The sequence below is a fragment of the Haliotis asinina genome, chromosome 1 (assembly GCF_037392515.1).
Source record: "Haliotis asinina isolate JCU_RB_2024 chromosome 1, JCU_Hal_asi_v2, whole genome shotgun sequence".
NCBI lineage: Eukaryota > Metazoa > Mollusca > Gastropoda > Lepetellida > Haliotidae > Haliotis > Haliotis asinina.
In genome coordinates, this window is record NC_090280.1 from 29,818,193 (window position 1) to 29,832,104 (window position 13,912).

The window sequence follows — 13,912 nt, forward strand, 5'->3', positions numbered from 1 at the left end:
TAAACCTATGTTTTTGTAATATATTTGATAGTCAGTTGATCAGAAAAATGTCAGTGTTAGTGTTGCATTATGTAAGCACTGTGAAGCTGTCGAAGGGGTTGCCCACATTATATACAACCGGACACATTATCTCCATCCATTGTCTCTGCACATCATCAGATATGTAACATAAATAACAACGTTGTGATGTATCTATAATAAATGAAATACTGCTAGTAAAAGTTGCCTCTATGACCCATATTACATACATATCGGGTAAAGCATATGTACTATGTACTATTTTGTACTGTAGGTCGAATGGCCTTATATGCAAATAATCTATCTATCTATCTATCTATCTATCTATCTATCTATCTGAGTATACGCCGTCAATATCACAGCGGAGGACACTTCAAATGGGCGTCACACATTGTACCCATGTGGGGAATCGAACTCAGGTCTCTTTCGTGATGAGCGAACTCTTCAAGTGAGAACACAGGATCTTCCCTAGTCAATTCATTTTCCATCCATTTCTGTATTCCTGCTTTCATTTTGTAACTCCTCTGTAAATATTTATAGTGACGACGTTTCCACGCGATCTGACGTTCACGTGTGTTCAGCCATAATTATGTATCGTGACTGTGACGTATTGTTTCAACCCTACAGCTGGTTTCTTGGAACATGAACCCATATAAATACTAGTATCTGAGCTAATGTACAGAATCAAGGGTTATAGCTTTGCCTTGAAATCTCCGAGGCTTGAGTGAGTGTGGGTTTACAACAACATTCCAGCAATATCATGCCAGGGTGAAGTCCTCACACATTGTATCCAAGTGGGGAATCGAACCAGGCCTAACGTGTTAACCGTTGTGTTACCCAACCGCTTTTGACAACATATAAACAGTTGTATTGTGTAATTTCTATGCCATTGTTTCTATCAGAGTAGTGACTTCGGCAAATTAATGCCCTTGATTTTATAAAATAAAGTATTTACAGTGGTGTGCCACATCGATGCCGCACATCTAAATCCATACCGAAACATAAGTCTCTTAACCAATTCAGACAATGACCTACTTTTCAGCCCATCCGAATTTTCTCCTGTGAAAGTGAAAATAGAGATCACAAACAACTGGTTACACTGAATTCCAGTTCCTTGGTTCATAAGTATATGGTATTTACAAATAAAATTAACTTTACACTTTTATGACACCGTATTTCTATATTTTAGGGCGAGGTGTAGGCAATATGACATTAACTGTGACGTCACAAGCTGTCCCTGTATATTGAGGTCGTAAAACGATTCACAATGCATCTGGTTCACTGTTTACACCTGTTATGTGCATTTAGGTTTATTCATTGTAGTTCTGTAATGCACAATGACAACAAGGTACTTTGATCACATCATCCATTGGTGCATGAAGCAAAATTTTCCCTAACACATTATCTTGAGGATCACACTTTATCAGTAAAAGACAGATTCTACTTATTTTGTTGACTGAAGTCAAGGATCCGCAGCCACATTCTCGAGTTACGCACCTATCAACCGTCTAACCCACTCAGCCACCGAGGCTTTCACAAGAATGGAAGTCGGACAACTGGTCGCACCACGGACTTTGTGTACTCCTCTGATTCGTGTAAACTGGCACGCCCCCAATGCTGAAAGCTATGAATACACAATGCCATTTAGAAATGCCATTTACACTTGCTCAGTAATCCTCAAAAAAGGTACTGAATTCTGTACTTCACTGAGAAAGTGAAATCCGGAATGTAACTGTTAAATCTGACCACTTTCAAAACAACATTGTGTATTCATTACTCTTTCATCCACAGAACCGTGAAGATCCGGGTTAGAACTGATCTTCAGCAACACATGCTTGTTTGAAGAGGCACTCATAGGATCAGGTGGCTTTAGCACGTCATCGTATCCCAATTATGTGTGACGCCCTTTTTCTGGTGTTCCCCGCCGTGATATTGCTGGAATATTGCTAAAAGCGGCGTAAAACTAAAATGACACACTCACTCAATTACGTAGATCAATGCTCATGCTGTTGATCACTGGGTTGTCTGGTCCAGGCTCGATTATTTACAGACCGCTGCCATATAGCAAAATTACTGCCAAGTGCGGTGTATAACTAAACTCACTTCAAGATGATCAAATCATCTGTACCGTTACACTCACAACACAAGACATACACATTGCTAATTTCATTTATTATACATTTATTGACGAGTATTTACACAATGGTGACCACAATAATAAGACAGTGTGTCACATGGCAGTCATGTGATCACAACAGAAATGCGTATCACGTGACGGTCATGTGACTATGAGGAAGACGGAGGATTACCCACAATCCCTGGACCCTGATTTCAATGATGGGCTTGACTTCTACTATTGGGCACTGTTTTCAAATCTGAATTACATTCACACTTACACAGTTTGGCTCCCATTAACATAATGGCAAGCATACACTTGCCTAAGTACTAGAAATATTCATCTGGCAGTTACACTTTCCTACATATAAAAGTTAGAGATTCTAGTTTTTGTTATTGTATTTTAAATTTTTGTTTGTACCAACTGTTGTATTTTCAACTTTAATCTGTACCGTCTGTTTGACTTTCAACTTTACTTTGTACTTACTGTTTGATTTTCCAATTTACTTTGTACAACTGTTTCATTTTCCGGTCTATTTGTACCAACTTTTTGATTTTCAAATTTACTTTGAACCAACCGCTGGATTTTGAAATTTACTTAGTACCAAATGTTTGATTTTCGAATTTGAAGACAGTCCCACTCACAGATAATTTCTCACAATGGCAAGAGTTGCATCCACAAATTTATTTCAGTGGTTTTCCAAATACAACATGGCTTACCTTGCATACTAGGTTTAGGCGAAATAGATAATATATTACGAGATTGCTATGTTTGAAATTGCATAGTTTCCTAATATCATAGACATGTTACAGATGCTAATGCATGAAAACTTCTTTGATAATTCTTCTCAACATTCTCACCTGACACAACCTGCATTTCTTCAAGATAACATAATTTACGTTTTTTTTTTCCCATTTAGAACAAAGAGCAAATGAAAATAATAACCATTTATATTTTTCTGTTTATAATAGTAACCAGATATTCTCACTGAACCGAAACTGATGACCTTTTTATGTTGAAACATTTAAAAAAGACGTTGTTTTGAAATGTTTTTAGAGAGGATGAGCTACTTTTGGAGAGAACAGAGGCTTGAACACTCCTGTAAGACCAAGTCATCGATACATCAATGATGGAGGTGCTGTTCATGGAATACTCTGGAAGAGTTCTCTCCCCTTCTGAAGGCTGAAAATGCTTATAAGACTTCCTTTCGCTTGGTCCAAACAACTGTTTTGAGTGTACGCATCAGGTGTGCATCTCATTAATAGCTCTCTACTTTTTTGTGGATCTATGGAACTTGGTACGTGAAATGTGCGGCTGCCCTGCCAAGTATTGCAGTAGAGGATAATATCACAATGAGAAGTCTGGGCACCAATGTCCCACAATGTCTTGAAAATCTGCCTGGTTGAAAACAGGACATATCCCAACCCGTGGACTGGTCCAGTCTAATTTTGGATGTAGACGGTTAGATGTGTCCAATTTTCAAAATGCCCTTCATCAGAATAAGTCAGATATTTTCAAATATTTCAAAACAGGAGACATCCCATGTTGTACCTTACGTGCAAAGAAACCTGCAAAAAAATCCGAGGTATTTTGTACCACAGACCTATAATTTCATTAAAAACTAAAAAAAACCCCAGCTTTTATAAAGAATAAATAACTGATTTCAAAATGTGTCTAATAAATGAACATTTGGTATTTTTGGTATTTTGTCTTGACTTATTGTGCGACACTGGTACCCTACCCATAATGCAACTGTGCTGAGTATTGTCAACATTAGCCAATGATCAATGGCTTAACAAACACTTGTCATGACAGTGAAATATGCCAGCAGGGGAAATTGAATTTCCACATAGATTACCTCGTAAAACATGAAATACATATTTGAGAATATTATTTCTTCTAAAATCCTATAACCAACATCCTGCTTTCATCTTTCATCTGCCCTACACTCATTTGTTTGGACATTCGTGTACTGTTACACCCACGTGTTAATAATACTTTAACACCTTGCACTCGCTCTTAACACAACACTTGTTGGTAGCAACACCCATTTAACACTTCGTTCATGCTGATACTGCAGTTTGTCACACCATGTTCACAATTACACTCAAGCGTAACTTCAGAACAAAGTATACATGTTTAACACAAATACAAGTTTGTTACACTTGAGGGTAATTTGCTAACATTACATCAGAATTGAAATAATTCCATGTATGTCTGTTGTGAGATTTGTTTCCATATTACTGTAACGACCTAGTTACAATGTAACCAGTTATGAACATTTACGCCACGTACGACCACTCACTCACTCAATGCTTCCCTATCACTCATCATATGACATACCTACCCAGGAAGTCTACGAACTTGCTTGGTGTAACCTTACCCCTCAATTGTGTAACTTTGAATTGAGTAACATCAGCTGACCTTACAGCACTGAAGAAATTCAAATACTTAGTACTACTTTCCAATGAACTACTTGTTCAAATCAGCTTTTCAATACTTCTGATATAAATTTTATTGTTTCAATTCTGTTTTCAAGTACTGCTTGTTACATTCATCATTAAATTACAGGAATTTGAAGAGTTTGAAATTCATCTCGACAGGAAAATAATCCACTTAACAACCCTGAGATAAGTGTTCACTGAACTCCACAACCAGTAAAATCGTAAACCTTGATTACTATTAAGACAATTCAATTAATATCTGAGCAGACAATTTATGAAGCATGCTTGAATGGCCAAATGCAGGTTCATGCCAAGCAGTTCCTGGCAGATGGAACCAGGCATTCTCCTCCCAGATTAAAGGAGCTGTAATACTGATCATCAGATTTACACTATATTGTACATCATGTATTTTAAAACGATGGGAATAAAATCTGTGATGCTAGAAGCACTCCTAAAATCCCCTGCAGTGTCAAAAGTACGGTATGGCCAAATTTCCCTTAAAACCAAAGTTCTGTCAAAACATTAAGTTATTTTTCACATTCTTAAAAATACCATGACAGTGTTATTATGGCAAAATGAGTATTTGTTACTTTCATGATAGGGAATTTAATGTACGAATTGGCAGTTGCCTAAAAAGCAGACACATGCAAGAACTGTAAAAAAAGTGCCCTATTTTGAAGAAAATATACAAAATGTCCCATATATTCTGGTCAGACATTGATTTCAAACTCTTCAAACATGACAAGTAAAGGTGTAAGGTTGTATGCCCACAAATTCAACAGAATTTACATAAGATTCTAATTCTTATGAAACAACAAAAATATAGGCTTAATACTGAGCAACCCTTATATACAGTAGTACATAAAAGTCATAATTTAACATATCTTCTCGTTTTGTCTTCTAGATGCTATACAGTTACCCTAAGTTGAGCAATTCTTTTTTTTGAAACAATGTTCAAAAAAAATCTGAAAGTGTGTGAATATATCTTTTCGTGACTGAGGTGGCTACAAGCTGCTTCAGCAGCGTCGGTAAATACCGTCTTTAAACAACACTGACAACAGGCTGTGTCAGCACACTTTATCCGTTCAGCCTTTAATGCACTTCCAGAGCATGATCTATCCGTCCAGCCTTTAACAGTCCTTCATCTGTTTGCAAAAGCTGCCAAAAATACTTGCAACGCTGTAAAGTCCTTTCAATACTTATTGCGTGACAGTTTTTAGCATGTCGGTCCCTGAATATAAAACGGCTAGGATCCATCTTTCAAATAATACAGTGCATTAAGCCAGCCCAAATGCATACAGACTTTCCTTTACAGTAGTCTCTGCTCCACCAGCAAAGCCTGTCACATTCTGCCATTTCTCTTCACAGCCTCATTTTGAAAATGGCTTCACAGTTTCCATGGCGACACTCCATGATAAATATCCATTTCGAATCTCAGCAGTTTTGCACCAATTTCATTCACTGAAAATACATCTTGTTGGTCACAAGATCTGGACATTCGTCCTATCTGAATGTTCCACATCAAATCTCCTCGAACGTGATTCTGCTATGCCCCTGTTCAGATAATTTATATGTACAAACAGCTATGTTCAGTTCATATCACTGTGCTTGAATTTCTCGTTATAATCTCAACCCTCACGCACTTCCTTTCGTCAGAGTGCCCCATTCATATGAGAGTAGTCTGTACACTGTGTGGCACAGTTCGTGAAAGACTGAGACTTCTCAGACGAAAGCGATGGTGACTTGTTAAACGTTGTGAACTCTATCGTTCCCTCTGAAATGAACAAAAATACATATATAAATACATTGTTCTTAAAACATTGACGAGACAAGCACTCGGTCTTGCAACCCAACTTTGATTGGTTCCTCCTACAAATATAATTATACAACCCAACTCCACAATCATCATCATCCAAATATAATTATACCGCAAACTCTCAAACTCAACTCTTGCAATTTTAGTTTTAGGCAAGCATTGGTGAAACTACTACTACGACGACAACGACGACGACAACGACTACGACTACTACTACTGCTACTATTACTACTACTACTACTAATTTGTATGGAGCCTATTTTCAACTTTATCCTGCTAATTCATGCTGAAAAGGGAAGAGAAATCATGTATCACATGTTTGTAGAAACTGGAACGTTTTGGAAGGTGTGCGAGAACATGCAGTTTTAGGTGCAAACATTAAATTGTTCGTCTATACAATCAGTTGTTTAATTGTTTGCACGACAAACATTCATCTCACCGTTGCTACTCAAGTCTGTATTTGTAGCTTGATCCTTTGTTGTGTGTTCACGGCTGTGCGGCCTCTTGCGACGCCGTTTATGCTTCCCATGATTCCCTGAAATATGGTCGCTTGGCGACAGACAGTCCATAGTGTTTCTGGCACTGAATATATTGGGGCTTGTCCCACCATCAAAAGTTCGAAGCTGTCTATCATTTGGATAGAAACACTCAACTCCGCCTGGCACATGCATTCTGGGAGATTTTTGACTATTTGTTTCTGTACCAGACATGTCCGCTTCATTGGATGAATGTCCATGACCTTGGGCTTGCACATGTTGCAAAGAACTTGACCTTTGACCCAGTCGGTACAACACAGCAGGGTCATGAAGTTGTTTTTCTCCGTTTCTTGTGCCGCCATTTTGGTCCAACAAAGGTTGATCTAAGTACAGAAAAATGCTTGTTACTAAAATCTATATTCTCCCTCTCCATTCCTCTCTCTCCTTAGAATTTGGAAGAGCATGAATCAAGACTCTATCTTTCTTTCTCATAGCCTAGATGAATGTGAGTTGTCTCCCTTATATCTAAACAAACAGCTATGACAATAGCCAGCTATGTGGGATCACAAGTTAAGATAATCTTAGTATATCAGAGGCATCAAACATGTTGTCATGGTAACTAACCTGGGGGAATATCAGCCATACTGAGTTGTCTCCCTTACATTTTAACAAACAGCTATGACAATAGCCAGCTATGTGGGATCACAAGTTATGATAATCTTAGTATATCAGAGGCATCAAACATGTTGTCATGGTAACTAACCTGGGGGAATGTCAGCAATACTGAGTTGTCTCCCTTACATTTTAACAGGCAGCTATGACAATAGCCAGCTATGTGGGATCACAAGTTATGATAATCTTAGTATTTCAGAGGCATCAAACATGTTGTCATGGTAACTAACCTGGGGGAATGTCAGCAATACTGAGTTGTCTCCCTTACATTTTAACAGGCAGCTATGACACTAGCCAGCTATGTGGGATCACAAGTTATGATAATCTTAGTATTTCAGAGGCATCAAACATGTTGTCATTGTAACTAACCTGGGGGAATATCAGCCATACTAAGTTGTCTCCCTTACATTTTAACAGGCAGCTATGACACTAGCCAGCTATGTGGGATCACAAGTTATGATAATCTTAGTATTTCAGAGGCATCAAACATGTTGTCATAGTAACTAACCTGGGGGAATATCAGCCATACTGAGTTGTCTCCCTTACATTTTAACAGGCAGCTATGACACTAGCCAGCTATGTGGGATCACAAGTTATGATAATCTTAGTATTTCAGAGGCATCAAACATGTTGTCATGGTAACTAACCTGGGGGAATATCATCAACGCTTTTTGCTGTGTTGATGCTGTTGAAGTTGTTATCACTGGTGCTGTGAGGGCCGCTGTAGTGAGGTATGGACCCATTCGGCACAAGGGTGTGATTCTGCAAGGTTAACAAACAATTTTCTAAAATCCAGGGGAGGGAGACAAGAAATGGTCTTCACACATTGAACCCATATGGGGAACAGAACACATTTCTTCAGTGTGACAAGCGGATGTTTTAACCACAAGGCTACCCCCCACCCAACTATCACAGGGTTAGAACCAAAGAGATAGAATTTTTGTCAGTTTGAAATAAGAAGCAAGTAAAAGATCAATGTTTCAGGTTCAGAAAACATATTGATCTCTTTCATCTTTGTATGCCACTTACAGGAACACCTCCTTTCACTGCCTGGGAGTTCATCATTTGACACTCCACTTCAGATATTGGATTCACGTTGATGTTCATCTTGTTGTTATGATTACTGTTGCCATGGGGGCCGTGTCCGTTGGCAACCAGTCCGTTGAGACCGTTGAGTGGGTAACCATTCATGTATTTCTTCCTCATGGACTCACTGTATATTCTCTGAGCTTGATCTTGGTACTTGGAGTGAATCATCCCATTCATGGCTGCAACGGATAGAAGACACTCTGAATACATGAAGGGTACTTAGCTGTGAAGTTTGTATACATTATGTATACAACCTTAATTGATCACTAATCTACACTACAAAATTGCCATAATGTATTCATCATGAATACGAGTTTAGCTGATCATAACTCCCCACCACAAAGTTGCCATTATGCACACATTATGAATACAACCTTAACTGATGTATAATCCACACAGAAATGTTGCCATTAGGTGTAAAATATGGATTGTCACCATTCCATTTGTATTGATATTATATTTACACAATATATACAATTTTAGCTGGTATATTTCAATGTCGACGTTATGTATCCAATACAAGTATACAATCTGACATCACGACCTACCCATCATGCGACGTTGTTGTCGCTGTTTCCACCAGCACATGACAATGAACACAAACAAGAGCAACAGCATGACACCAAGGACAATTCCCAGCACCATGTACAGAGTCTCGCTGCTGGACTGGGTGCTGGTCTTATCTGTGGCGATACCATCCCCTCTGTGTGTTGGGTTGCGTGGCTCCTCAACACGTGGCTTGTCCGAGGGTGGCATGTCCACTGTGTTGGTCTTCTCAGGGACTGGCTCGAACGGGAATACTTTTGGAGGATTGGTCAGAGCTGAAAACAGATATTGTGTGTGAGTCAAGGATACTTTAGGGAAAGGTCTTCTTCAACCATCAACCTAAGGACCATGTACTTCAAATCAAAGAGACACTTTACTTGGAGTGTCATTAAGAACAGGGAACATTCCATGGATATTCAAATTCTTTTTCATAATGTAAGCAATGTGTCTAGCTGCAAATGCTGTTTTTAAGCAAGTGAAGAAAACGGTGTTCGAAGCTACATTACACTATGGTCAATAAGTTCTATATCCATATTGTCAATAATTTCAATGTCAAACTCAAATAATGTAATTTCATAAAAATATATCATGAAACATGCAACAAAGTGTATGTCCCTAAACAGACTAGAATGATTTCGCTAATCTGGAAAAAAAAAATATCTGTTGGAACAAGAGATGAAGGAATCAGGATATTGTATTTTCTTCCACCTTCTCAAGAACCGCCATTGACCACACCACAACCTACCCAAAGTTCTCTTCACAACCGTATTACTGCTGTCGCTGTTCCCAGCAGAGTTGAAACATAGCATACGAATACTGTATTCAGTGTCTGGTTTGAGATAGCCCAACACATGTCCACGAACTTTGGTTTCAAGGATTGTTATTTTCTTCCATTGATCTTTTGAGTCGTATGGTTTGTAAAAGATGAAGAATCCCTCAATTGGTGAGGATTCCGTGAGGATATACTGAAATGAAGAAAAAGAAACAGTAAGATGTGTATTTACTATTAAACACAGACACAAGGTTTAGTAGTTAGTTGGGTTGTTAATTCAGTCCTGCGTGCCCCACAACAAACCACATGTGATACATGTGGTTTCACCCTAGGCAAGTTAGCTTCTTCAAATTGTCTCTGTTCACTCAGCAGAAAATGGGTACCCAGTGGGACAAGTCATATGATTGTAACCTTCTAGCACCTAACAAACAGCTTGAGTTATCTGGGGTAATAATGTGCTGTACTTCGATAGTTAAGAGTTTGTTGAAGGGTCTGTTGGTTCAAAGAGCTTGGAGACTCACCTGCCACTTGATGCCGATACCAAAAACATCCTTCCCATGTTCCTTGCTGTGAAGTGGCATCGCTTCCACAATAGTGGGTTTGTCTACTGGGGGATGGGCCTTGCCTGCGGTAGCAACCTTCATGAAGAAGCGATGAGAGTTCTGACCAACCTCGTTGTCGTTATTAGAATACACAGCGGCAATACGAAACTTGTAAATTCCTCCTGGAAAACAATCATAATGCATCTGTTAAATTAGCATTATTCCAGTAAAATCACGACAGAGGAGACTATACATGAGCTTCACACTTTGATCTTTTGTGGGTAATCATAAAATGGGTCTTCAGCATGATGGGTCAATGCTTTAACCACTAGTTTACCCCATCGTTTTTGTTTGTTTTAGAAGTGCATACCTGGTTTGAGATTGGACACTTCATACATGGTGGTGTCCTTGTCGATGTCGCGGTCGTCGGTGTGCCAGCTGGCCTTATTAGGGGCTACCTCCTTGTACTGCACCCGGAAAAACACAATCGGGAGACCATCATTCTGGGGCACTGTCCAGTTCAGCTTGACCGAGGTGTCAGACAGCTGGTCAACATGTGGTCGAGATGGGGGGACCAGTTTGGCTGAAAACACAACATACTAACTTAGTATTCAATCAACATGTGCATGTTTAATATAGATGCTGGATGAAAGAAGATTGGAAGAGACAATCCAGTGATCAATATAACAAGCAAAATCCCAATCAATCCAGCGCAATGGAATCAACAAAAGAAAATAAGCAGTTGAAATTTACGCCAAGAATTGAATACACTTCCGGCATTTCATGGAGGGTTATATCCTAAAATGGCTTTAGTTAAATATGGAGTCATAGAGTCAAAATTAATGGAGAATAGGGAAGATTTTGTGTTGGAACACATAAAAGACCATTGCCAAATGTACTTGTTGACTGTTTAGTCTAAAACTTTAAGCTGATCATTGCCAAATTTACTTACTGTTTAGTCCCAAACTGTATACTGATAGTTGTCGTGTTTATTTGTTAACTGTTTAGGCCCAAACTGCATACTGAGACTGATATTGCTAAATTATGATATGACTGAGTTCAGCAAAATGTCAAGTAATAATGTGATGCCGAGGACATGTTTCAGTCTCATATTATGAATGTACGCATGGACCTGACGTGAAGTCGGTCATCTTGCCCATGTGACCAAAGAGGTTAACCTGCCATGGCGAGTGAGTGAGTTGGGTTCCATGCTGCTTTTAGCAATTTCCAGCAATAACCTGCTGGGGGTCTCCAGAAATGGGCATTGTACCCGTGATGCGCCAACAATTTGACCACTAGACTACCCCCACCTCCCACTGCCATGCTGAGGATGTCACATGTAGGATGACTCTATGATCTGCGCAACCTTTACCAACATCTCTTAATGATATTCACCTTTGCCCTTCTTCTTCTTCTTTTTCTTCCTCTTTCTCTTATTTTTCTTCCCCTTCCTCCTGTTTTTACGTCCACCATTTCTATTTGGCCTGTTTCGTTTTGGGGTTTTGACATCTCCATTGACCTTTAAGTTCTCAGACGTAGTCTCATTCGTTCCTGCCTGGTCACTCTCGGTCACACCGATAGTTGTCTCATCTGAAAATAAAGTAAATGATTTTAGGCTTTACAAGTTTGACCTGTGAAGATCCAGGTTAGAATTGGTCTTCAGTAACCCATCTTAACATAAGAGACGAGACATGAGATCGGGTGGTCAGGCTCGCTGACTTGGTTGAAACATTATCCCATATGTATCGATCGATACTCATGCTGTTGATCACTGGATTGTCTGGTCCAAACTCCATTATTTACAGTTTACCACCGTATAGAGTGCAGCCTTAACCAACAACCAAGCAACCAATTTTGATAAGTTGCAACAAAAAACAAAAAACAGCAGGAAGGAAAACGCTTGATTTACCACAAAGTTTTATTGACAATGATTCAATACGAACACAAGTTGTGACTCTCATGCAATTTATGATATTACCTATAATTGTCATGCCTTAAACAATTTAAACAAACTGATAAGGAAAAACATTTTTTCTTAAATATGTCAGAGACCTTTTTGAACAGATAATCACTACAGGTAATAGTGAAAGCATGTGCCACTCTTAACAATATTCATGCAATGTCACGACAAGCCCGGGGACTTCACGTGGGACTTCACGTATGAATAATGGAACACAGGCCTTTGGGATGGCAAGTATATTCTTCAACAACTAGGCCACCCTTCATACACCAAATGATTAGTCCCAATACTCTTTTAAGCATCCAGATAATATCTGACTGACTATCTGAAATCAATGATTAAATTTCTTTCAGCCATTCCAGAAGACTATCCAAAAACAATGTTTAGATTTCTTTCAACCATCCCAGAAGACATCTGACTATAGTCCCAATACTCTTTTAAGCATCCAGATAATATCTGACTGACTATCTGAAATCAATGATTAAATTTCTTTCAGCCATTCCAGAAGACTATCCAAAAACAATGTTTAGATTTCTTTCAACCATCCCAGAAGAAATCTGACTATCTCAAATCAATGATTAGATTTCTTTCCACCATCTCAGAAGACATCCTACTTTTCCAAATCAATTAGTCCAATAGTTTTCTCTTAGCCATCCAGATGCCATTTGACTATGCACAGCAAACAACTATATCTCTATAGCAACCCAAGCTGACAAGTCAAGGAAGAACAAACCCAACACAGTTAAATAACAGTGAGCCGATGCAGTTCCATTTTCATTCTTGGCAATACAGGAATACTTTCCAGAATCCTCAGATCTGACCCGAAACAGCTGCAGTGACCCGCTAGGGGCAATGTCAAGATGACCACGAGCTGGACTTAATCTTTGGCCATCCTTAAACCAGTGGAGTTGGTCAGCACGAGCACTGAGACAGGGAATAGCCACTGTCATGTCTCGCCTCACGGTCATGTTAGTCGGCCATAGAGTGAAGTGGGGCAGGTGGGCAGCAATGGTGTGATTCAGCTGCGACTGACTTACAGCTAAGTAAAAGAGAAAGTGAAAAGCACAAATACAGCAGACTAGACATTCAGCCACAGGAATAAGGTGTACTAACTTGTCCCCTGACACCAGTTTTAGTAATTCTGGTATTCTGGTATTATGAGCAAAGCTTACTAGACCCAAAGGCATTTTACTAGTCACAGGCAACAGAACATTGGAGAGAAAGTCAAGACAGAAGCTGGAGACAATGTGTGAGTGAGTTGGTGAATGAGTGATTGGGCGACCTTTTGTCAAAATGAATTATATATGAGCATCAATCAATATTAGAATTATTACTACACATAAAAGACAGCAAGCTAAGTAGTAGTACATGTTAACCAACAAAGACAATTATTTATTAGGACAAAAGCAGGATCCAAAGTAGTATAAGTATGACAAGACAAATCTTATGGACAACAACTTC

General features: G+C 39.0%; 1 protein-coding gene across 5 annotated transcripts in view; it reads right to left on the reverse strand.

Annotated features, from left to right (window-relative positions):
* Positions 1–2,173: 2,173 nt before the first annotated feature.
* LOC137290267 (interference hedgehog-like) overlaps positions 2,174–13,912 on the reverse strand; it is a 262,516-nt gene continuing 250,777 nt past the window's right edge. For all 5 annotated transcript variants that reach the window (XM_067821075.1, XM_067821090.1, XM_067821056.1 and 2 more), the window contains 9 exons: positions 11,887–12,081; positions 10,862–11,074; positions 10,471–10,673; positions 9,923–10,142; positions 9,180–9,452; positions 8,572–8,810; positions 8,190–8,304; positions 6,834–7,253; positions 2,174–6,352 (listed from right to left, as the gene is read on the reverse strand). In XM_067821075.1, the coding sequence (XP_067677176.1) occupies positions 6,231–6,352; positions 6,834–7,253; positions 8,190–8,304; positions 8,572–8,810; positions 9,180–9,452; positions 9,923–10,142; positions 10,471–10,673; positions 10,862–11,074; positions 11,887–12,081 (2,000 nt within the window). In that variant the 3' untranslated portion in view covers positions 2,174–6,230. The remainder of the gene's footprint in view (positions 6,353–6,833; positions 7,254–8,189; positions 8,305–8,571; positions 8,811–9,179; positions 9,453–9,922; positions 10,143–10,470; positions 10,674–10,861; positions 11,075–11,886; positions 12,082–13,912) is intronic.